Here is a 25,721-nt window from a genome sequence, read left to right as displayed (position 1 = left end):
TTCCATGAATGTTCCAACATATATGGACATTTAGTAGACAAATATCATCCTACTTTGTTCAGGATCGTATATGGATCAGCTGCCAAGAAAGGACTTTTTGACTGTGATGAATATACCAAATGTGATTTGTGACATTTTAATGCAGCAAACCTCTAATTGCATATTTTTGTGTGTTGATCATATTTTGTCAGCGGCTTGAAAGACTCCGCTGATCACACACTGTTCTCAGTATTTGCACTTTCAGAATACAGCACCCTTGAAATATGAATACGCCTATACTGTACCGCCATGGGTGTGCAGTTATGTGCAACTTCATACAAAGGTACTTTTTCTCATAGATTTCAAAGCATGTCATACAATGGGCACTGTATATACAGGAGGCACCACAGACTGGCAGACAGTGCCTATGGATATGTAGTACTGAATACTAGGGACTCCGCACCACTGTGGTCCGTCTGCATATGGCTTTTCTAGGAGTACAAAGATTAAGTCTGTTAATATCTGCGCTGGAGTTTCCATTAGCTGGCTCAGAATCTGTCACATTTCACTATATATTAGTGATGAGCGAGTATACTCGTTACTTGAGATTTCTCGAGCATGCTCGGGTGACCTCAGAGTATTTTTTAGTGCTCGGAGATTTAGTTTTTCTTGCTGAATGATTTACATCTGTTAGCCAACTTGACTACATGTGGGGATTCCCTAGCAACCAGGCAACCCCCACATGTACAGTATATATTCGAGTATAAGCCGACCCGAGTATAAGCCGACCCCCCTAATTTTGCCACAAAATACTGGGAAAACTTAATGACTCGAGTATAAGCCTAGGGTGGGAAATGCAGCAGCTACTGGTAAATGTCAAAAGTAAAAATAGATACCAATAAAAGTAAAATTAATTGAGACATCAGTAGGCTAAGTGTATTTGAATATCCATATTGAATCAGGAGCCCCATATAATGCTCCATACAGTTCATGATGGCCCCATAAGATGCTCCATATTAAAATATGCCCCATACAATCCTGCATAAAGGTTAATAATGGCCCCATAAGATGCTCCATAAAGATATTTGCCCCATACAGTATAGTGCTGCACAAACCTTGATTATGGCCCTATAAGATGCTCCATACATACACTTGCCCCATATAATGCTCCACAAATGTTAATTATGGCCCCATAAGATGCTCCATAAAGATATTTGCCCCATATAATGCTGCACAAACATTATGGCCCCATAAGATGCTCCATACAGACACTTGCCCCATACAATGCTGCACAAACGTTAATTATGGCCCCATAAGATACTCCATATAGACACTTGCCCCATATAATGCTGCACAAACGTTGATTATGGCCCCATAAGATACTCCATATAGACACTTGCCCCATATAATGCTGCACAAACGTTATGGCCCCATAAGATGCTCCATACAGACACTTGCCCCATATAGTGCTGCACAAACGTTGATTATGGCCCCATACAGACACTTGCCCCATATAGTGCTGCACAAACGTTATGGCCCCATAAGATGCTCCATACAGACACTTGCCCCATTTGCTGTTGCTGCGATAAAAAAAAATAAAAAATCACATACTCACCTCTCCGTCGCTCAGGCCCCCGGCACTTTCAATATTCACCTGACTTCATTCCGGCGCCGCTTCATCTTCAGCGTCTTCTGCACGGACGTTAAGGCAGAGGGCGCGCACTAACCACGTCACCGCGCCCTCTGACCTGAGCGTCACTGCAGAAGACACTGAAGATGGAGCGGCGCCCGGAAGGAGGAGCAGGTGAATATCGCGCAGCGCTCCCCCTCCCCATTATACTCACCTGCTCCTGGCGCGGTGCAGTCCCTGCTTCCCCGGCAGCTTCTCCCTGTACTGAGCGGTCACTGTTACCGCTCATTACAGTAATGAATATGCAGCTCCACCCCTATGGTAGGTGGAGCCGCACATTCATTACTGTAATGAGCGGTACCATGTGACCGCTCAGTACAGGAAGAAGCTGGGGCGCCGGGAAGCCAGGGACCTGCAGGGACCGCGCCAGGAGAAGGTGAGTATAATTAGACAGCCCCCGCACCCCCTCCCCTGCCGACCCCTGGGTATGACTTGAGTATAAGCCGAGAGGGGGACTTTCAGCCCCAAAAAATGGGCTGAAAATCTCGGCTTATACTCGAGTATATACGGTACTTATCCTGGCTAACAGATGTAAATCATTCAGCTGCGGCAGTGAAAACTAAATCTCCGAGCACTAAAAAATACTCGGAGGTCACCCGAGCGTGCTCGGGAAATCTCGAGTAATGAATATATTCGCTCATCACTAATATTTATATATTTTTTGCCTGTTGCTTGGTTAAAAGTCTCCAATAGGGTTCTGAAATGAGGGAATCTAAGTTGGTATCATTTATACAACGTGGCATCAGCTGGAGAAATCGAAATAGTGCACGCTGGTAATATTTTAGTCATGATGAATGTCACTTAGGACTTCTAGTAAGATTTGGCATGAATTAAAACCAGTTTTTCGATAGTAATTTGCTTTTTTCACTTTTTCGATAAATGAGTGCTGGCCATCTTACCGCAGCAGTTGCTCCACAAACAGCAGTTCGGAGTTTTGCTTTATAGCAGCCATAAGAATATATGAAGATTGACCTATTGACTTTAATGAGAGGGTTTTCTGTGCATGACTTTTTAAAAATAGAAAATATTGGAATATCACAAAAGACACCATATTACAAGAAACACCACCAAATGTAGTGTTTTGTTTTGTTTTTTTTTAATGCTTAAACAATGCCAGGTTGGTGTTGTTCAAAGACTGAGTCCATTTGCTTGTTGTGGTCTCCCCCTTATTTAGAACTAGCGAGACTAGTAGACATGGAGAAAAGGACAAAGACTGCAAGGAGAAAGATCACCTAAAGGAGTTTTGTGGCTTCGAAAAACCCTGTTCCCCAGCTGATGTTTGTATAAAAAAAAAAACAAACACTTTACTTTCTTTATTTACCCTCCCCAGGTCCAGCGCACTGACATCATGTAGCTACAGTCAGTCAGGGAGCTGTGAGGCTATCAGCAGCTCATGCCGTTACTCGGGCAGAGACGCTGAGCTCAGTTGTTGGCTACCGTGTTGTCAACGTGACCTCAGCGCTTCAGACAATGACACACAGAGGAAGCAGCAGCGGGGACTCCGCTCTGGACTTGGGGAGGGCGAGTAAAGCACAGGTTTTCTTTTGTTTGTTTTAGTAACTGCAGCTAGGAGATAGGGCCTTTTCCAAAGCCAGAGACCTCCTTTAGGGTATATAAAAACCACAAAAAAAGGCGGTCGCCCACTAAATATAGACCCCTTTACCAACAGGATATTAGTTATACATACTAATTTCAATGGGGTAATAGTTTAATAAATTCATATTTTGCCAGTATTAATTATTAAATAAATCTCTGAGCTTCATATATATTGCTGGTATGTAAAGATTTAATGCTGGGGTACCACCAATTCATGATTAATATGGCAGAATAATGTTGTATAAAATGAATCACACTACATATGTCCCAACACGTTTCACTGACTTAGCGGCACCATCAGGGCATGCGGCATTAGCGTGAAATATCCCATCACGGCACATTTTGACATTTCTAGGATCGTGTTTTTCTAATGTTTGCAGACATAGAAATCGAAATACATCGATAGAAAGAAAACAGCACAGTTCTTATTACTTTCAGATAAAATCTCAGCCAGGGGCTACTAGTAGAAGGCTTATTTGAGAATGTGATTTAGTTGCCAAAAGCTTTTTCCTTCCTTTACACAAGTCTTCATCATTACAGCACCACAATCTTAAATAGGATGAGCGGGATTTGACAAAGAACAAAAAAAGTGCCTAAGCTTTAAGCCACAGGTAGATGCCAGTTGTGCCCAGTGCCATTCTCCAGCAGCATAGAGCGGTTACAGACTTACGCTGACGTCACGTCAACAGAGCGGCAGTTTCTTTTCCTCAGGATTACTGGTGTCATGCTGATTGACAGCTGGCTCTCCGCTACCTTGCTGGAGGAAGCTGGCTGTCAATCAGCATGACACCAGTAGTCCACCCTGTCAAAAGGAAGAAAAATTGATGCTCTGGTGATGGGAGCAAGTGAATGTCCAGCAAGAGCGGTCAATGACTGGTGCCGGGTACAACAGGCAGGTAGTTGCCTCTGTTAGCAATTACAAGTTTGGTAGTGCTAAGGCACATTTATTTCTTTTAAAGTCCCGGATATCCCCTTTAAATATTAGCCACACTTTTCATTAAAATATACAGTAAGGCGGTGTTCACATAGAGTTTGCCAATACATTCGGTGGCTCCCTCCCTCATGGGTAACCCATGGAAAATGAGATTTTAGCATATATACCGCTGACATCAATAATGCAGTCGGAGTCACCGTGTTTTCTGTGAAGCGTCATTTTATACACCTAGTTGAAGTGGTCAGCAAGATTTATTTATTATCTACTATATAATTGTCTAAGGGTCACTTCCGTCTGCCCTTCTGTCTGTAACGGTTATTCGTTCGCTGATTGGTCTCGCCAGCTGCCTGTCATGTCTGCCGCGACCAATCAGCGTCGCGCACAGTCCGGAAGAAAATGGCCTGGCGCCCGCATACACCCCTCCGCTCACCGCTCACAGAGGGTTAATGCCGGCAGTAACGGACCGCGTTATGCCGCGGGTAACGCACTTCGTTACCGCTGCTATTAACCCTGTGTGACCAAGTTTTTTACTATTGACGCAGCCTATGCAGCTCCAATAGTAAAAACATCTAATGTTAAAAATAATAAAAAATTAAAAAATGATTATATACTCACCTACGCTGCCTTTCCCGCTCCTCGCGATGCAACCGGCACGTTCCATTGGCACGGATGGTCTGGCAGAAGGACCTGCCATGACGTCACAGTCATGTGACCGCGACGTCATCACAAGTCCTGCGCGCCTGCACGGAAAGGACCTGCCGCGACGTCACGGTCATGTGACTGCTACACGGTCACGTGACCGCGATGTCATCACACCCTGGGACCGGAAGCTGCCGCATGCACCGCACACAGGCGACACAGCTACAACGGAAGGTGAGTCTATGTTTATTTTTTATTTTTTTTACCTGTGTCATACGTGGCTGGGCAATATACTACATAGCTGGGCAATATACTACATAGCTGGGGAATATACTACGTGGCTCTGTGCTGTATACTACGTCACTGGGCAATATACTACGTGGCTGGGCAATATACAACGTGGCTGGGCAATATACAACGTGGCTGGGCAATATACTACTACGTGGACATACATATTCTAGAATACCCAATGCGTTAGAATCGGGCAACCATCTAGTCAAAATATAAAAGCGCTAAAAAAATTAAAATTTTCCTATAAAAGAAAGGGGTCTCAGACACCGAAACATGACTTCACCCTGACAAAAGTTTCAATGTAAAGGCGTATGGGAATGATTGGAAGGGCTCAAAGACTTGCTGGTCAGTTCTCTTGGGTCTAGGAGTCCTACCAGGGTAACACTTCCTGCTAAACAATAACTTGGAATCTAAGAGAAATTCTGCTGTCTGTAGAAAGGACCTGACTGGAACAATTACACTGGGAATGAGGATTACACAATCATTTTTCCAGCAGAACATTTCTGTGGTCTGAAAATATTTTGTAGTTTAGGAATCTTTACACATTGATGTCATGGAGATTATCAAGTGTTCGCGCTTTCCAAGTTACACAAGAGTTTTTGTTTTTAACATCCTGGAAAAGTTAAGAAACACTCGTTCCAGATGGCGTTCCCAGATATGGTTTTGCAAAATCAATTCAACAGTTTTAATTTTGTAATGCAATCTGTTCGAATGCTGAAAATGTGCTCGGTGAATCAGCCCTGTGTGAGGATCTGTTCACTTCACTCCGAAAGCCTACATTTGTGAAGACGCATCCTAGGGTTCCACTCACCTGACAGAGGCCTAGGGGATATTGCACAGTATGGAGTAGGGATACAGGAAAACATACAGAATTGCTGGGTTTTAGTCCCTACAATTGGCTGCTTTTCCTACTGTATATGCCCATCTAGCTGTATACAAGGTCATAAGGTATACATTGCTTATTCCTCCCAACATATGTCTCCAATGTAGGATCAAACTGAGATGTGAGCAGAGGCTGTGGCTTCTGAGGCTGGCACTACAGCTGTACTAATGTATTAACCTCTCTCACAATGCGTAAGGGCACCAGATGCTAATCTGGAGAACACACCCACTCACTTGGCGCAGTTCCTGGAGAAGAGTCAGTGACTACCAGAGGGGCACAATAGTCTCACTGAACAAAAAAATAGCTAACAGTGTCTTCCCATAAAGAGTAATCAGATTACAAGGTTGAAACAATTCTCTAATTGGTTGCTATGGGCAATGATACTCTTTACATTATTATCATTATGTAGTTTACTTTTTAAAGTTCAGTCCATGATATTCGGGTTACCGGACTGCACAGCCAAAAATCATTATATGGTACTGTGTAGTATAGAAAAATACTGTTTTATTTTAGGATTATGTATAGGAAAAAGATGTCAAATAGTCATGGGTCTGACACCTGGCACTGCCAATGTTCAGCTATTACCGGCTCCACAGCGGCCAGATGTAAACAGAGTATGAAGCGGAGAAGCAAAGCTCCATGTCACTGTGTAGTGGCTTCTGCAGAGTGCTGCAGATCAGTAAAGCAGATCATCTCCTATCAATTTTCACCTAACACGGCAGAAATTGGCAGCGCTTTGGATGCAGCACATGTTCGCTGCGTCCAAAGCGCCGCCGGCTATTGAACGCAGGTGAATCAGCATGTGATCACTGAACCGCGCGGATTCACTGCGTTCAATACATTGTACGGGTGAAATTTATCTTGCGGCGGCTCGCGGCTCCACAAGAGAAATTAACATGCTGCAGTCTGGAGAGACGCGCCGCATGTCTGTCTCCACAGGTGAGCCACAGGCATCTGTGGACGCATAGTGGGCATGGGATTTCTTGAAATTCCATCCACTATGCTGAAACATCTGGACGCTGCAAATTGGATGCTGCGCAAGTACAACACAGCGTCCAACCCGCAGCTTTTACTGATCGTCTGCACATACCCTTAGAATAGGAGTTAATCTTGGGTAGCAGGGAATGGCCATTAAACATATTGAGGATAGGTTTTCAATGTTGTTGTGGTGCAAACCCACTTTCACCCTATGTACAAACGTCTTATAATGTCTTCTAAATGGTTATGCTTTTATCTCAGTAATTTTGTCCGATGAAAGGGCCTCTGTGCTCCGAAATGTTGAAAACATTGGGGACGTCAAAGAGATTTCATCAGAAAAATTGCATAAAAACAAAATGTTGAAACTTTTTGCATGTTCATACCAGTTTCAAGCAGTTCAGTCAAAGTGGAGGAGGTGGGGTGGGATGGGGGCATGGTAACGCTGGTCCATCAAATTCATCAATAGTGGTGGTGTTTACAGCATTAATATAAATGGTTACATTATTTGGTAGTTATTTCGGAGAAGCAGGGGCAAAAAAGCTTAATGAATGCAGTCAGCGACTGCCTGTTGGATCAAAAAGCTAAAAGTGGTAGCCCATGATGAGGACATGCCACCATCATTCTAGCCTAGTCTCTGCATTTCTCAGTGAAAGATTGCCATCAGTCTACAGACCTTAACGGAAAAACACGATACTGTATTTTCCTTTTTTTTTTTTTTTTTTTTTTAAATTCCTCAAGTGTGTGTTTTGGTTTCTGGTGCCAAGAAAAAGCAGGAACAGGAAAGACGAGCACTTGTATTAGTTCAGAAAGAAACTAAAGTATCGCTACAGTAAGAACTATATGTTGCGATATAACATTTTGCTAAAGTGGACACTAGACACAGTTAGTTACTTACTTTACCAGGTTATTTAATGCTTTCCAGATGGTTCCCAACAGCCTGGCTAGACATATCTCTCATGTGGTCTGAATTGTTTGGCGAGTCATGCTGAAAGCATTTAATGATATCATACGTAAATACTGCATGCACTCAAAGTTAATAATTTATGAGGGCTTTAGAAGTGTAACACTTTCCCAAAGCGCCCTCATTTGACCTCCTTTAGATCTGACCGTCAGATTAAAGAAAAAACACAGTTTTCTAGAATTAGATCAAAGAACGGCGGCGCTGCATTACTGTAAAATTACAAAAGCACTTATAAATCAAAGTAATGGAAAGCACAGAAATTAATGACAGCGATTAAATGTCCTTTAAGTAAAAATCAATCAAAGTAGAATTGTAGACCTGGAACACAAGGGAGATTTCGGCAGAATACGTCACAGGTCATGTATTTCTGCAGATAAATGCAATGTTGGGATGGTTACAGTAGTGCAATACATGTAGGGTCTGTGAGAATGGGAACGTCTGAAGCAGAATTAAATTTACATTTGCTACACAAAGGTTAATATGGCCATAAACATTAGATAAGTACCGGTTCTGATCATAGATGAGCAACAACAGAATTTGCAAAAAAAAAAGTCCTAACGGTGCCCACAGTCATTAGATGAAAAGGTCCATTTCAGGTGGCCATTTAATGAGTCTGGGGTTATGCTGACTCTCCCCTGATGACACGTGTTGGGGAAAAATGATATTGTGCATTGATTTTTTTTTTTAGGTCCTTCTAATGTCATAAAATTCTACGTCATCTATTGAGGTCTAAGGGGTAGCGTTTCTCCTTGCGGAGAGTGACATACCAGCTATGGCATGCCAATGTAAGAAGGCTTATTCACCCTGCAATGCTCCTCTAGGAAAATTAATATGCAAATTGCCTCGTCAGAGAGGAAGTGGACATGAACTCTATAGCGCCACCTGATGCTGCTTCCAACAGTTGGCACAATAGAGAGTTCAAGTCCTCTTCCTCTCTGACGAGGCAATTTGCATACTTCATCTATTGTGATCTTCTGCATTGCAGTTCCCAAAATAGAGCCATGGCTTTACAACGTCATAAAAAGTTGGCTCGCTAACCATGGAAATGTGAGAATACTAGATGTTATTTTTACTGTGAGCTTTCCCAAAGTTTCTGGCAAGAAAATGATTCATTATTTCAACACCTGAAGCACAGTTTAAAATTATAGCAAAATCCAGACTTGTAAAGAAGATGAAGGGAGGATGACTGCTACACCCCATGCTGCAAGCTAAAGTAAACAGGTGCTATTGTTGTTGAGGAGTTGTAGCTTCAAAGCCAACTTTTCGTATACCTGTATCCAAACACAGTTTATGTCTTAGGGTAAGTTCACACAGGGCGTTTTTGTTGCTTTTTTTTTCTGCATCAAATCCTGATCTACTTCTAGGAAAGAAGCTGCGTCAAAAACGCAGGTTTAGGTGCGTTTTTGGTGCGTATTTGGTGCGTTTTTTTTCTCTTTGTCCATGCTAATGTCCTTGGATTTTCAGCAGCAAAAATGCAGCAAATAATGATACCTGTGTATTATTGCTGCGTTTTTCAACACCCATTCAAGTCAATGGGTAAAAAAATGCAGTAGAAACGCTGAAAGAAGTGACATGCTCTATGTCCAAAAAACGCAGCAAAGCACAAAATACTGATCAAACAAAAACCCAAGGTGTGTGTATGAGATTTCTGAAATCTCATAGGTTTTGCTGCTATTGTAAAAAGTAGCAAAAAAACACAGCAAAAACGCCCTGTGTGAACTTACCCTTAGACACATTTCTGTCCACTAATAACAGAAATGTCATCACAGCGTGAGCCGAGGTTGAGCAAAAACGTTTTCACAAAATGAATGGGACAATCTTTCCTACATATACAGGTGCTTTTCACAAAATTAGAATATCATCAAAAAGTTAATTTATTTCAGTTCTTCAATACAAAAAGTGAAACTCATTATATAGAGTCATTACAAACAGAGTGATCTATTTCAAGTGTTTATTTCTGTTAATGTTGATGATTATGGCTTCCAGCCAATGAAAACCCAAAAGTCATTATCTCAGTAAATTAGAATACTTTATAACACCAGCTTGAAAAATGATTTTAAAATCCCAAATGTTGGCCTACTGAAGTGTATGTTCAGTAAGTGCACTCAATACTTGGTCGGGGCTCCTTTTGCATCAATTACTGCATCAATGCGGCGTGGCATGGATGCGATCAGCCTGTGGCACTGCTGAGGTGTTATGGAAGCCCAGGTTGCTTTGATAGCAGCATTCAGCTTGTCTGCATTGTTGGGTCTGGTGTCCCACATCTTCCTCTTGACAATATCCTTTAGATTCTCTATGGGGTTAAGGGTAGGCGAGTTTGCTGGCCAATCAAGCACAGTGATACTGTTGTTTTTACACCAGGTATTGGTACTTTTGGCAGTGTGGACAGGTGCCATGTCCTGCTGGAGAATTAAATTTCTATCTCCAAAAAGTTTGTCAGCAGAGGGAAACATGAAGTGCTCTAAAAATTTCCTGGTAGACGGCTGCGCTGACTTTGATCTTGATAAAACACAGTGGACCTACACCAGCAGATGACATTGGCTCCCTAAACCATCACTGATTGTGGAAACTTCACACTCACTCAAGCAGCTTGGATTGTGTTCCTCTCCACTCTTAAGGTACCGTCACACTAAGCGACGCTGCAGCGATAGCGACAACGATGCCGATCGCTGCAGCGTCGCTGTTTGATCGCTGGAGAGCTGTCACACAGACCGCTCTCCAGCGACCAACGATGCCGAGGTCCCTGGGTAACCAGGGTAAACATCGGGTTGCTAAGCGCAGGGCCGCGCTTAGTAACCCGATGTTTACCCTGGTTACCAGAGTAAAATGTAAAAAAAACAAACAGTACATACTTACATGCGTCCCCCGGCGTCCGCTTCCTGCAATGACTGAGCGCCGGCAGTAGCAGGGCACAGCGGTGACGTCACCGCTGTGCTGTGGTTTCACTTTCACTTTGCGGCGCTCAGTCAGTGTGGGAAGCGGACGCCGGGGGACGCATGTGAGTATGTACTGTTTGTTTTTTTTACATTTTACGCTGGTAACCAGGGTAAACATCGGGTTACTAAGCGCGGCCCTGCGCTTAGTAACCCGATGTTTACCCTGGTTACCAGTGTAAAACATTGCTGGTATCGTTGCTTTTGCTGTCAAACACAACGATACACGGCGATCGGACGACCAAATAAAGTTCTGAACTTTATTCAGCGACCAGCGACATCACAGCAGGATCCTGATCGCTGCTGCGTGTCAAACTAAACGATATCGCTAGCCAGGACGCTGCAACGTCACGGATCGCTAGCGATATCGTTTAGTGTGACGGTACCTTTACTCCAGACTTTGGAACCTTAATTTCCAAAAGAAATGCAAACTTTACTTTCATCTGAAACAACCACCTCGGACTACTGAGTAACAGTCCAGTTCTTTTTCTCCGTGGCCCAGGTAAGACGCTTCTGGCATTGTCTATTGGTCATGAGTGTCTTGACACAAGAAATGTGACACTTGTAGTCCATGTCCTGGATATGTCTACGTGTGGTGGCTCTTGAATCAATGACTCCAGCAGCAGTCCACTCCTCGTGAATCTCCCTCAAATTTTTGAATGGCATTTTCTTAGCAATCCTTTCAAGGCTGAAGTTATCCCATTGCTTGTGCATCTTTGTCTAACACACTTTTTACTTCCACTCAACTATCCATTAATATGCTTGGATACAGCACTCTGTGCACAGCCAGCTTCTTTAGCAATGACCTTTTGTGGCTTACCCTCCTTGTGGAGTGTGTCAATAACTGCCTTCTGAACATCTGGCAAGTCAGCAGTCTTCCCCGTGATTGTGGACCTGCTGAAACATACTGAATCATACTAAGGGACCTTTTTAAACACTTAGGAAGCCTTTGAAGGTGTTTTTTGTTCATTATTCCAATTTACTGACATAATGACGTTTGGGTTTTTATTGGCTCTAAGCCATAATCATCAACATTAACAGAAAAAAAACACTTGAAATGGATCACTCGGTTTGTAATGACACTAAAATATACAGGAAAGATATATAATCTTGGTACAGTGTTAGCCAGTAGATAGAAAAATATTTAGAATTGAGAGTCCTCAGTGGTTGATACCTTTTAATGGCTAACTGAAAAGATGGTAACAAATTGCAAGCTTTCGAGACTACTCAGGTCTCTTCATCAGGCAAAGACTAAAAGAAATTCTGGAGAATCACATATTTATGCACAACACATCACAGAAAAAAAATGTGGGGTCATCACAACAGAACCAGACCCCAATCAGAGGACAATAAAACAATCCTTATCTAAGAACTGGTCCAATATTTATGGACATAACTGTTTATCACTCATGGTAATTCTGCTTCAGGTCACCTGTCTTATCCATGTTGGTTTTTTTTCTGTGCTATGTTGTGCATAAATATGTGATTCTCCAGAATTTCTTTTAGTCTATGCCTGATGAAGAGACCCGAGTAGTCTCGAAAGCTTGAAATTTGTTACCATCTTTTCAGTTAGCAATTAAAAGGTATCAACCACTGAGGACTCTCAATTCTAAATATTTTTCTATAAAATATAGGAGTTTCACTTTTTGTATTGAATAACTGAAATAAATTAACTTTTTGATAATATTCTTATTTTGTGAGAAGCACCTGTAACGCTTACCATGAAGTCTCAAGTCTATCACCTGCTCAAATGCTATTAACCTGCAGGTAAATAGCATTACAATGCTGCCCGGCCTTCTTACTGAAATGTGGCTACTGGGAGAAAATAAATCTATTTTCTCATGAGAACTGATAGCTTGCAGTCATAAGGGCATGCCCAAAGCTGCTTATCACATGTACAGCGGCTTTCATTGACTGCGGAGTGAGCTGTCAATCAAAATGCCAGGGCATGCTTACAGCCGCCCCTCACAGTATAGCAAGCGGTGCTGAGCAATGACTGTAGCTATACCAAAAGCCAGGGGCTCCTGGGAGGGAATATGTTCATTTTCTCCCGGTAGCTGCACTTTCAGCACTTAAAGCAGACAAGCAATATTGTAAGGATGTGGGTACCCCTCCGCGACCAGACTCTCTTGATAACAGGAATACATTAAATCCATTATTACTACACACATAAAAGAGGTAAGGTACTTCGTTAACATTTTTTTTTTTAAGAAACTAAAAAAAATAAATAAATAACACCCCATCCAACTATGACAAGATGTACCCTAGATGTGGAAGGTCTCTAACAACTAGTGCCTAACCTCTCTATGTGCTTAAACATGGCTCGACTAAACTAGGGGGAGAGATAGGAACCAGGCTCAGCTTGTAATTAGGCCTATCTGGGAAAGAATGGTAGATAAGGGTGCACAGCTCAAGAGGGTGCTACACTAGGGCAACCCTGTTAATGAATGTGGCCATTTAGGACATTTATAATGTATTGATAAGATGTAGGCACCACTCCTTGACCATTATCAATCTTGATAACAAGGCTTGGTCGTATGCTGTGACAATTAAGAGGGATGGAAACATGCGCAGAAGATCCCATAATAAAGTGCCAACAGAAGGGAGGATGAGGTATATATTTCTCAGTGAGTGCAGGACGCAGGCGTGGGATTCTGGGACCATAACTGACATGCATCGGAGGGGGTAGTATTACAATGAAGACAGGAGGCAGGAATTTCTTCCTGGCACCGCAAGCCCCAGAACCTGAAAGACATCATTAGCATAAAGACAGAATATAACATCTCTCCACAAGACCAATAATATATGAGGCAGACAGGTAGGACTAGTGTAGCGCCCCCACTGCCGCAGGGCCGAGGGGTACCCGGTACCGGGCCTCGGAGTCTCTGCTCTGGGGTTGTCACGGTGGCTAGATCCGGTCCGTGACCCTGCTGAGGGGCGCACAATGATAGATGTAGATAGTGGTGGTGGTGCGGTGCAGTAAATAACGAGGACACCAGGTTGCAGTCTCTTTACCTCTTTACTGAAGGTCTCTGGGTCCTCAGTCCGGAATACGGTTCACCAGGCTGCGCAAGTCCGGCCGGTCCGATGGCACCTCCAGAGTTCCCTTTGCAGGTGGAAATCTGTGCCTTCCTGCTAGCGCTATGTGTTGTGGTCCTCCCCTGCTGTGCTTACGGGATAGTCCCCACAACTGTTGTGTCTGTTTCTCGTGTTCCCTCACAACTCGATTAGATGATCTTCTGCTAATCTTCCGTCCCTCCCAGGTGTTATGGTTGGGACGCACCCGTATGACGGGTAGGCTCGGAGCTCTTCCGGGACCCTAGAGTCGCCCCTCTCCACAGGTTGCCCCCTATGTCTGCATAGGTGATTTAGATGAGACAGCCCGCCTGTGACTGACTGTCCTGCCGTTGGTTTGAAGTATTGCTTGGAGCTAGATATATAAATACTTCCTCGGCGTTCCGGCCGCCGGCTGTGCGCCTCAGTAGGATGTTGCCTCGGTCTTACAGCACGACTCCTACTGGTATTCTCCTTCTTGCTTTGATCTCGTTTCTCACTCAGCACAATATATCTCGCTTCTGATCCTTTCTTAGGGCACCGCCGCTATGCTGAGCAGGCACGGTCCCGTGACGTTCTTTCTTGTTGCCAGGCCTCTGTCAGGGTCCCAAACCTGACAGGGACCCTACCGAATCTTCCCTACAACACCCTCTGCCACAAGGTGTTGCCTGGTTCCAACCCAGTCAGCTTTTTTGTCTAACTTCCTGCCTGACCCCCAGTTTACCCACACAGTGAGGAGTGGCCTAATAAATAGCACCCTTAGCTCCCCCTGGAGGCCCGACTGTGAAATGTATTGGTGTATGTGATACCTGGTCAGATGAACTCCTTCAGTGCCATCAGACGTACCATAGCCCCCCTTAGCGGCGGAGCCACAGTACTGCAACGACCAGGACTCTGGGGCGCTGCACTCCCCCCCTGGTTAAATCCAGTACTCCTGGACTGGGAAGAAAACAACAATACGTGTCAGCAAAAAGACATACAATTTTTGTGAGTGCAATAACAATAAGCATATTTGAACAGAGCTTCCCTTTATGGGAGGTGAGGACACTTAAACGTTACAAACATGGTTAAATACCTTTAAATAACTTTTCTTACCCAACCGGGTATTCTACTAAGTGCAAAATTTTAAACATTAATTCAACATTGCCTTTAAGGATGTACACTCTAAATCCACTAAAGACCTTCTTATAACACATTATAAGGCTTAAGCAACTGTGCTACATTCTCCTACTTTACATCTGCAGGACCGCCTGTCCTAAACGCTCCAGACCTACTGCCTCTCCTTTCTATTACAGGACCGCTCCTTTCCGCCCGAGCCTACTGTCCTTCCACTACTATACACAGTATAGAACATGTTTTTCTTTCAGTTTGAGATCACTGAGCCATCTCTATATGGCTCCTAAGAGGACTCACCACTAACCCCTACGGGTTCACTTCCTGTCCTCATTCTTCTATTAACATTATTGAACATTTCTTACAATCAACTAATTGGTTACATTTAACTTTCACATATCAACATTATTACTTCTTCTTTTAAAGCATCATCATTCCTTAAGTGCTATCGATGAACATCCCCTTTAAGAGGGGACCAAGTCTCTATGAGGTAGTGCAACTTTTCAAGCTGCAAGTCCGTATGCAGCAAGGACTCCAGTACAAGTTCCAATAACCGTATCTTCGCAAAGAGTCTGTCTTTTATATAAAACCAGTAGAGAGCACCTTTAAGAAGGTGCAACTATATACAAGGAGTTTGTATCATGCATTGTTCATGATTCAGCAGTTTCTTAGTAACGGAACAAAAGGTAGAAAAACAACCAAAAAGCAATAGGGATCCCTTTAAGAGTTAACCCTGGACGGGTTTTAGCAGCAAAAAGCAGGAACAAACAGTTAACTATGTACAGTTTCAGGTTTCCGAGGTCTAGTTCGACGGCCTCCAGGGCTGCACCCGGCACCCAACCCTTCCTGGCCTGGGAAAAGTGAGGTCCAGGGCCACACCCAGCGCTGGACAAACGCCGCCAATCCGTCCTGCATGTACGGCCAAATCGGACGCAGCAATGGAGGTCTGCGCAGCCCGAGCAGGGGCATTTGCCGCAGCAGAGGCAGCGGCTGCTGCAAGATCAGTCACTGGAACGGAGTCAGCAGCTGTGGCACTAGCAGTCACTGGAGTGGTGTCGGTCGTCAGGGCAGGGTCGTCCTTCATACCTGCTTCAGATGCGGTCCCTCCGGTGCCGGTCTGCTCCGTCTCCACTGGGGTCTGGAACGCTGGTTGCGGGGCCTTGTGCTGCGACGTTATCATCTCCGTTTGCAGCACCTCGCTTTCCGGCAGGGCCTTGCTTTCTGGCTTCGGAGCGCTGGAACTTCTTTCTTGCTCCGGACCAGATGAGGCTGCCGACAGACGTCTGGCGAGGCTCCCGACGATGGTCTTCTTCCACCCGGCCTCAGTGCTCAGCTGCGTCTGCAGGAGTTGGTGGGCCAGCTCATGCGCTCCGGCCTGCAGGAGGTCAGCGTCAACTGCGGAGGTCTGGCTGCGGTGCCTCTCCGGGTAGCTGGGGGAGTCCTCGGCTCCGACCCCACGCTCCGGCTCCAGGCGGCTGGCCATGGCGTCCTCCATGTCGATGACTTCTTCTTCCTGGTCCTTTTCCCGCTCTCTCCTTCGTGGGCGGTTTCGTTTTCGTTGTCTCTGCCCACCATTGAGGATCAGGAGGCGGATCTCGGCTGCTGACGGACACGTCCTCAAGGGGCCGAGATATTTAGACTGGGCGGCCATTGTCTTTCGCGCTCTTCAGCTTGTTCACGCCCACTTCCACGCCCTTCTTCTTCTCCTGCGCTCTCCTTAGCGCTGTAATGGCGGCGGTTTTGGCGGGAACTTCTGGCGGCAAGTGGCAATCCACAGTCCTTGCAATAAGTCACAGTCCAAATATAATAAATCACAGTTCCAAGGCACACATGACCCGATTCTTCAGGCCTAAGTAGATCCTGTTCGTGACGCCAAGTTGTAGCGCCCCCCACTGCCGCAGGGCCGAGGGGTACCCGGTACCGGGCCTCTGAGTCTCTGCTCTGGGGTTGTCACGGTGGCTAGACCCGGTCCGTGACCCTGCTGAGGGCCGCACAATGATAGATGTAGATAGTGGTGGTGGTGCGGTGCAGTAAATAACGAGGACACCAGGTTGCAGTCTCTTTACCTCTTTACTGAAGGTCTCTGGGTCCTCAGTCCGGAATACGGTTCACCAGGCTGCGCAAGTCCGGCCGGTCCGATGGCACCTCCAGAGTTCCCTTTGCAGGTGGAAATCTGTGCCTTCCTGCTAGCGCTATGTGTTGTGGTCCTCCCCTGCTGTGCTTACGGGATAGTCCCCACAACTGTTGTGTCTGTTTCTCGTGTTCCCTCACAACAACTCGATTAATGATGTTCTGCTAATCCTCCCGGTGTTATGGTTGGGACGCACCCGTATGACGGGTAGGCTCGGAGCTCTTCCGGGACCCTAGAGTCGCCCCTCTCCACAGGTTGCCCCCTATGTCTGCATAGGTGATTTAGATGAGACAGCCCGCCTGTGACTGACTGTCCTGCCGTTGGTTTGAAGTATTGCTTGGAGCTAGATATATAAATACTTCCTCGGCGTTCCGGCCGCCGGCTGTGCGCCTCAGTAGGATGTTGCCTCGGTCTTACAGCACGACTCCTACTGGTATTCTCCTTCTTGCTTTGATCTCGTTTCTCACTCAGCACAATATATCTCGCTTGACGTTCTTTCTTGTTGCCAGGCCTCTGTCAGGGTCCCAAACCTGACAGGGACCCTACCGAATCTTCCCTGCAACACCCTCTGCCACAAGGTGTTGCCTGGTTCCAACCCAGTCAGCTTTTTTGTCTAACTTCCTGCCTGACCCCCAGTTTACCCACACAGTGAGGAGTGGCCTAATAAATAGCACCCTTAGCTCCCCCTGGAGGCCCGACTGTGAAATGTATTGGTGTATGTGATACCTGGTCAGATGAACTCCTTCAGTGCCATCAGACGTATCATAGCCCCCCTTAGCGGCGGAGCCACAGTACTGCAACGACCAGGACTCTGGGGCGCTGCACTAGCGTAACATTTCTATTACTTGTATACGCATATTAATAGGTCATATACATCCAGGGTGTGACAGATTCCCTTTAAACTTCCACCAAATCTGCAAGTCACAAATAAGCAAAGTGTGCATGAGACTTCATGATTCTCACTCACTTTGCAGGCATCAAGAAACCCTTCACTGAAAAAATGCAACATGTGCACACGTTTTGATTTTGATGCGTTTCCGCAGCGTTTTTGGACGCGCGGAATTGCATCAAATCCGCAGTGTAGTGCACCACCAATGTTAGTCAATGGGAAATTGAGAATTGGTGCGCACATGCTGCGGAAAAATACACACGGATTTGCAGCATTTTATTTTCCGCAGCATGTCAACTCTTTTTGCAGATCTGCAGCGCTTCTGCACCCATTGACTACCATTGAGTCAGGCAAATCTGTAGCAAAACCGCAGGTTTAAAAAGATCTGCGGTTTTGGTTCAGGTGTGTGTGTGCGCGGGTGTGTGCGCGGGTGTGTGTGTATGTAGGCAGGCATAGTCTGATGGGACTACTAGTCCCATCCAGCTATGCCTGCTACAGTGACAGCTAGCCGATGATGGGACAGTAGTAGTCCCATCATCCGGCTACTGTGTTCAAGTGTAAAAAAAAAAACAACACATACATACATATACAATACCACATACTCACCAAACAGCTAATCCCCTACCTTCGATCACCTGTAAAAAAAAATTTAAAATAATAAATAGTGATAAGCGAATATACTCGTTGCTCGTGTTTTCCCGAGCACGCTCGAGTGACCTCCGAGTAGTTATGACTGCTCGGAGATTTAGTTTTCATGTCGGCAGCTGAATGACTTACAGCTACTAGCCAGGCTAAGTACATGTGGGTGTTGCCTGTTTGCTAGGGAATCCCAACATGTAATCAAGCTGTCTAGTAGCTGTAAATCATTCAGCTGCCGCGATGAAAACGAAATCTCCGAGCAGTCAAATACTCGGATGTCACTGAGCGTACTCGGGAAAACCCGAGCAATGAGTACACTCGCTCATCACCAATAATAAACCAACAGTATACTCCCTGTTCTGACGTAATCCATTTAATAACGGATGTCCCACGACGCTCTCCCATGTAGAGCTGTGACATCAGCAGATGTGACCGCTCTCCAGGGGCCTCCAGTGATACAATGACAGCAGGTGGCTCACTCCGCCATCAGAGGTCACTGGAGTTCATGCTGTCACTTGCGGCACCTCTGTGTGGGAAAATTCTCACACAGCAGTGCCATAAAGTGAGAGCATGAACTCCAGTGAACTCTCAGTGATAACACTGCAGGAGCCATTATCTCCTGTCAGTGTGTCACTGGAGGCCCTGTAGAGCGGTCACATCTCCTGATGTGACAGTACTACATGGGAGATCGTCGTGGGACACTAATTTTTAAGGACTACGTCGGAACAGGGAGTATGCTGTTGGTTTATTATTATTATTTATTTATTTTTACAGGTGATCGAGGGCGATTAGGAGTACAATAAAGATGGGAAACTGTGTTTAGTGTTTTATTTCATTAAAATACTTAATTCTGGCTGTGTGTTTATTTATCCCCTTAACTATTAGTAATGGATAGGCATCTTATTGACGCCTCTCCAATACTAAGCCGGCTTGATGTCACCTTACAATACAAAGGTGACATCAACCCCACAACTATTACCCCATATGGCATCGCTGCAGGGAAGTGGGAAGAGAGAGGCTAAGTGCTAGAATTGGCACATTTTAGAGATGCGCCATTTCTGGGGCTGCTGTGAGCTGGTGTTTGTAGCCAGGGGGAGGGCCAATACCCATGGCACCTTCCTAGGTTATTAATATCAGCCTGCAGCTGTCTGTATAGCCTTTTCTGGCTATTAATTATAGGCGGACCCCACTTTATTTTTTTTTTTTGGGGGGGGATTTTAATAGCCAGTAACGGTTAAACATACAGCTGCGGGCTGATATTCACAGCCTGGGAAGATCCATGGGTATTAACCCCCTCCTAGGCTATAAACATCGGCCCCCCAGTCGCTGGCTTTCCCTCTCTGACGCAGAAAATTGCGCGGGAGCCCAAGCTATTTTTTTTTTTTACGTTTTAAAATTAAACAGATATTGCATTTAAGGCCGGGGTCACACTTGCGAGAAACTCGCACCTCAATACCCGGCACTGCCGCAGAACCGAAGTGTGTGGCTGCATGTATTTCTATGAAGCTCAATGCTCCGGTCCGAGTGCCGGCGGCAGCGCCGGGTATTGAGGTGCGAGACTCGTGCAAGTTTCTCGCAACTGTGACCCCGGCCTAATGCAGATTTTGTGTGTGTGTGTGTGTGTGTGTGTGTGTGTGTGTGTCTTTATTTAACTCTTTATGCACCATTTTATTATGTTTCTTACTAAACTTTGGGCTTGGTAATTGTCTATCTATAGATCTAGATAAAAAAAGAACACAGCAGCACATGTGCATGAATCTAGGCCATGTTAAAACACAGACAAATATTCAATATAATTTATACTTCTCAAAAATATTTTTTCACAAATTTTTTCAAAAAAATTTTTTTTTTCAGAAAACTTACAGTAATAAATGAAATGAAGGTTCTTAGCGCATAAATTGGCCAATTCATGTGTGCCCATCAACCATGGCAAGGTATCCTCCCCCTGATGGGTCCTACTCCACTGTACATGCCACTTTTGGGCCACCAGCCTACAACTATGGACAAAACATGTCACTCTAGGGCTAAGCCTACAATTTATGGGCAAGTAGAGCTGACTACGGCCACCTGCAAGGTCAATGGGAGGAGTGCAAGATCAGCCTGGAGGCTGCCAGCATCCAGTTACTAAATAGAGGAAAAAAAACAACCAGCACTCCTAATGTGAACACGTGCACGCTGCAAAACTGCATCATATAGATAAAAAAGAACACAGAAGCACATGTGCATGAATCTAGGCCATGTGAAAACACAGACAAATATTCAATATTGAATGTTTGTCTGTGTTTTCACATGGCGTAGATTCATGCACATGTGCTGCTGTGTTCTTTTTTATCTACCGTATATGATGCAGTTTTGCAGAGTACATGTGTTCACATTAGGAGTGCTGTTTTTTTTTTCTCTATCTATAGATCTATCTATCTATTTATATATCTATCTGTCTATAGATCTATCCATCTATAGATTATCTATCTATAGATAGATATATCTAATCTATCTATCTGTGTGTGTAAACATTATTCTTCAATGGAGTATGTAAAAGAAGAGGATGGACAAGAAATGACATCACAATTCTTTTTTTTGTTAAATAGATATTTATTTAGCTTACAAAAACGCATACAAATCCGCATTAAGAAAAGCACATGAAAATCAGCAAACGCATCAAATCCGTGCATATTTTTACCTGCATTTTCAGCCAAGAGAGGAAGAATCTGCAAAGAAAATTCCACAGACAAATCCGCAACGTGTGCACATACCCTTAGGGTCTAATAGGGCATTATGCATGCCTCTAGACCTCCCAATCCAGTGCCCAGGTTTTAGTGTATCAGTTCAGGAATGCTCTGCACTAACATTATGTGCACACAGCTACATTTCATGCAGATTCAGTCTGAAATCCATGTGGAAAACCACTTAAAAAATGCTAAAATGAACTAACATATGTCCAGTATTTTTGTGCTTCTTTTAAAGACTGCAGGCTTCTAAAGTTGTGAAGTGACTGGAAGAAGTGACTTGACCATCCTTCAGGTGGCTTCTACTTGGAAGCCGCTCACTGGGTTATATATTTAGGAAAAAAAAATAAAATAAAAAAAAAGATGCCAGAGGCAAAGCCACAACTACACCTACCAAAAAGACACTAAGATCAGAGACAGACTGCCGTATAACTCAGGCGATGATTGCAACGCGATGATCGCAACGCACTGCACGGACTGGCCCGGCACCTCTCCTGACCGAAGCATGACTGCGTGATGTATTTCTATACAGTTGTCACACTCTGTCAGGAGAGCCGATTGTCAGTCTGAGGATTGTGTTCTAATCCTCGCCCGAGAAATACGGCCGTCTGTCTATGCCCTAAAGAAGACTCGTCAGAAAAAAATACCACTGGCGTTTTCCTGCAGCGTTTTTTGCAGCAGATGTTGAAGAATAGTCTGGGATTGCCTCAGCTGAGTTGAAGTTAATAACTGCATCAAGCTCCATGCATTCGGTTATGAGCAAAAGTCTGGACACCAGGTTTGATTTTCTGGTCAGCCAGGCTTTATCTATCCCTAAAGTAATTTACTATATTCTACTGTGCATAAAAATCACCTCAGGAATGCACTTTAAAGGGAACCCGTCACCCCCCCAGGCGCTTTTAACTAAAAGAGCCACCTTGTGCAGCACTAATGCTGAATTCTGTCAAGGTGGCTCTTTTAGTTCTGGTCCCTGCCAACGCTGCAATAATCACTTTTATAATGTGCCCCATCATACCTCGAATTAGGAGGAAAAGACCTGCCCCCAGGTCTAACACAGAGGCACCACAGCCGTCACTCAGGGCCTCTGCATGCCAGGCGCCGCCTCCTCTTCCTTCATCAGCGTTCCCGGCACTTGCGCTGTTATTTTTTTTTTCGGGCATGCGCAGTTGCGCTGTCCTTCGAACTTACAACCCAGGCACCGGGGACGCTACTGAAGGAAGAGGAGGCGGCGCCCGGCGCGCAGAGGCCCTGAGTGACGGCTGTGGTGCGTCTGTATTAGGGGGGAAAGACCTGCCCCCAGGTCTAATTCGAGGTATGAGGGGGCACATTATAAAAGCGATTATTGCAGCATTTGCAGGGACCAGAACTAAAAGAGCCACCTTGTCAGAATGCAGCATTAGGGCTGCACAAGGTGGCTCTTTTAGTTAAAAATGCCTGGGGGGTGACAGGTTGCCTTTAAGCTAATAGTCTATATGTCTGGATGCTGCAAGATACCCATGCACGATGAATCAGGAATAGGACATCCAAATGTTATCCACTTGTGTTTCACTCTTACTGTAGACTATATTACATGGTCTGTCCAATGTTATTCTAAATGCTACTTATATTTAAAGCACTAAATTGATATACATTAAAAGGGGTGCTCTGGCTCTACAAAGCTGAAGGTTTATGTTTAGGATAATCCATCAATATCATATTGATGGAGATATCACCTTTCAGCACCATACTGATCAGCTAATTATTGAAGGGCTTGTGACACTAGAGCACTTAACCCCTTCATTTCTTATCATGGACAGTTCTTTTGGTAAAACAGTCCCATATACTTCAATAGAACTGAGAAGCTTTGAGTTGTAATACCAGGTAAATCCACTACAAAAATTACAGAGCAGTGCCTGGAAAGAATAAAAGGGGAAAAGATGTCTACTGGGGCACCATGATTCTTTTAATCAGTTGATAATCAACGGTGCTGAGATATGGACCCCCACTAATCTGAGTCTCATGGCCTAACGTAGAGACGGACCATCAATTTGGTAGCATTGGAAGCCCTCATTCACATTCCATTGACTCACCAATATTAGGATGCTTCAGTAGGCGACAGATCCTTGCTTCACGTTCCAATTTCTGGTGATCTATTAAAAGAAAAAGAAAAAAGGTGATAAATATTCTACTTCTAAATGAAACAATTTAAATAAGCCAGATAATTATGCGGAACATTTTGTGAGATTACGCCTCCAAAAAACAAACTTTAGAAATTTGAAATACACATGAAATAACTAATCAGTAAACAGTTTTTTTTCCCATAGGTGTAATCTGATTATATGCATCCAAAAGGTTAGCAAAATCACTACAACAGAAGTTTTCTCTTTTGCACCTATATCATACATGCTTTCGTAGGCTCAGCAACTCAATAGGAATAAAGTAATGATTAGGTCATCAAGATCTTTATATTGATAGTTTTTAAATAGGACCTATCACTTGTCCAAAAAAAGGAGTTTGAGCTTGCCAAATCATCATGCTCCCCTAAATCTGTAAAATCTCCAGTCCTCCATGCATTGTGGAACTTTGAAATTTTGTCATGTACTTCATTATCTTATTTGGTTGTCCTTCAAACATGATGCTTCTTCAATGCCCGCTTCATGCTTCTTCAGAAAATCCTTTTATCTGCTGCTCTGCAAGACTCGTCCACTATATTCAAACAGACTTTGTATGAGAGTATGTGAATTTCCCTGGCTGAGCCTTTCTGCTTCCAATCTCTGTAATAATACAATACAATTGGCACATTTAACTCATGATTTTTTTTTAAATTTTTTTTTAAAGTGGAATTCTTCAGTCTGGCTTAGCTCTTAGGGTGCGTGTCCACGGTCCGTAATGACGGCGCTTTGGACGGAGCGGAAACCCCGCTCCGGCTAAAGAAAGCGCAGCCCCCTTCTGTACGTGCAGTGATTCCGGATGTGTTCATTGCACACATCCGGAATCTCCGCACCCTATACATAGGGCCCCTGTTATTTACCTTGCGGCAACGGAGCGTCTCCGCAAGGTAAACAGACATGCTGCGTTATAAAAAGACGCGCCCCATGTCCGTAAACGCAGGGTCGCCGGATGCGTGTTCGCACACATAGTGGAGATGGGATTTCTTAAAATCCCCTCCACTATGCTGTAACATCTGGACGCTGCGGGTTGAACATTGCGGCTGTACGCATCATGCAATCGGCAGCTAATCCGGATGTAATCCGCCACGTGGAAACATACCCTTATTTGCACAGCTAACCCATGCCAATTTTCAAAAGGTTCGAGAGAGATGCAAAATTGCAAAAAGTCACTAAAGTTTTATGCTAAAGCAGCATGCAACCAAATTGGAGACTTTGTGATACCTGAAAACTGTGGCTAAAGCCTTGATAAAGCCTGCTTAGAATGTGGTCACACGGACCTTCCTAATGAAGAACACAGAGAAATAGTGAATTTAATGGCTCATTATGCACACTATTTCTAAGAGGGGAAGAAAACAAACTGCACAGAACAAACTGAAAACCTAAGCACAAAATAAGACCATTACCTTTCTCAAGGAAACAAAGCCGCACTAACATGATTGTGGAGGCAGCGCTCCACCACTAGTTCTGCATCATAGCTATAATCTTAAAATTGCTACTTATTCCGAACCGTCCAGCAATAATGACAAGGCGTTATAGAACACACTGTACATTTTTATACATTATGTCAAGGTTCTTAAAATATAAAGTCTTAACTAGGTAAATCAGAAAATGATTATCCCTTCAATCCCCTTGTGTTACAGCAAAAAAAATCAAGAATTCTATAACAAGCACTCGAAAAACAATGACCCGTGACAAAGTAAAAGAAGAGGTCACATTGCATTGTTCCTAATACCTAAAGAAACATGTCCCCTCATTTCTGCACACCTGCAGTAGCTCCATACAAACTCCTCACAATGGTCCATAAAGGGGTGTCCTCCAGCACCAAGGAAGGCAGTTAAAGCTTAGCCTTTAATCATATGGGATAAAAATGGGCCGAATGCGCATATATTAAAAATCCTCATAATGCTTAAGCCTTTCTGGTAGAAAAAGCCTTAAAGAGGTTGACCGATCTAAAATGATAAGTCTGCAGTCACTCTGTGTGACAGCAGACCCATGAATCCCCCCCAGCGCATGCACTGTGAGGATTCACCGGGAACGGCGGTGATGTATGTGATATGCATATTCCCGGGCCAAGGCCGTGCATAAATGCCTATGCATAAATTTCGCAAGGCATCACTGGGAACGGGAGCTTCGCG

At 44.4% G+C, this 25,721-nt stretch overlaps 1 protein-coding gene across 19 annotated transcripts in view; it reads right to left on the bottom strand.

Annotated features, from left to right (window-relative positions):
- The window catches only part of CAMK2D (calcium/calmodulin dependent protein kinase II delta), a 286,387-nt gene that overhangs the window by 152,271 nt on the left and 108,395 nt on the right, over window positions 1–25,721 (bottom strand). For all 19 annotated transcript variants that reach the window (XM_077278762.1, XM_077278706.1, XM_077278716.1 and 16 more), the window contains exon 3: window positions 23,506–23,565. In XM_077278762.1, coding sequence (XP_077134877.1) covers window positions 23,506–23,565 — 60 coding nt within the window. The remainder of the gene's footprint in view (window positions 1–23,505; window positions 23,566–25,721) is intronic.

This window comes from Ranitomeya variabilis, chromosome 1, assembly GCF_051348905.1.
Source record: "Ranitomeya variabilis isolate aRanVar5 chromosome 1, aRanVar5.hap1, whole genome shotgun sequence".
In the NCBI taxonomy this organism is placed as follows: Eukaryota; Metazoa; Chordata; class Amphibia; order Anura; family Dendrobatidae; genus Ranitomeya; species Ranitomeya variabilis.
This window is presented reverse-complemented; position numbering and strand designations above follow the sequence as displayed.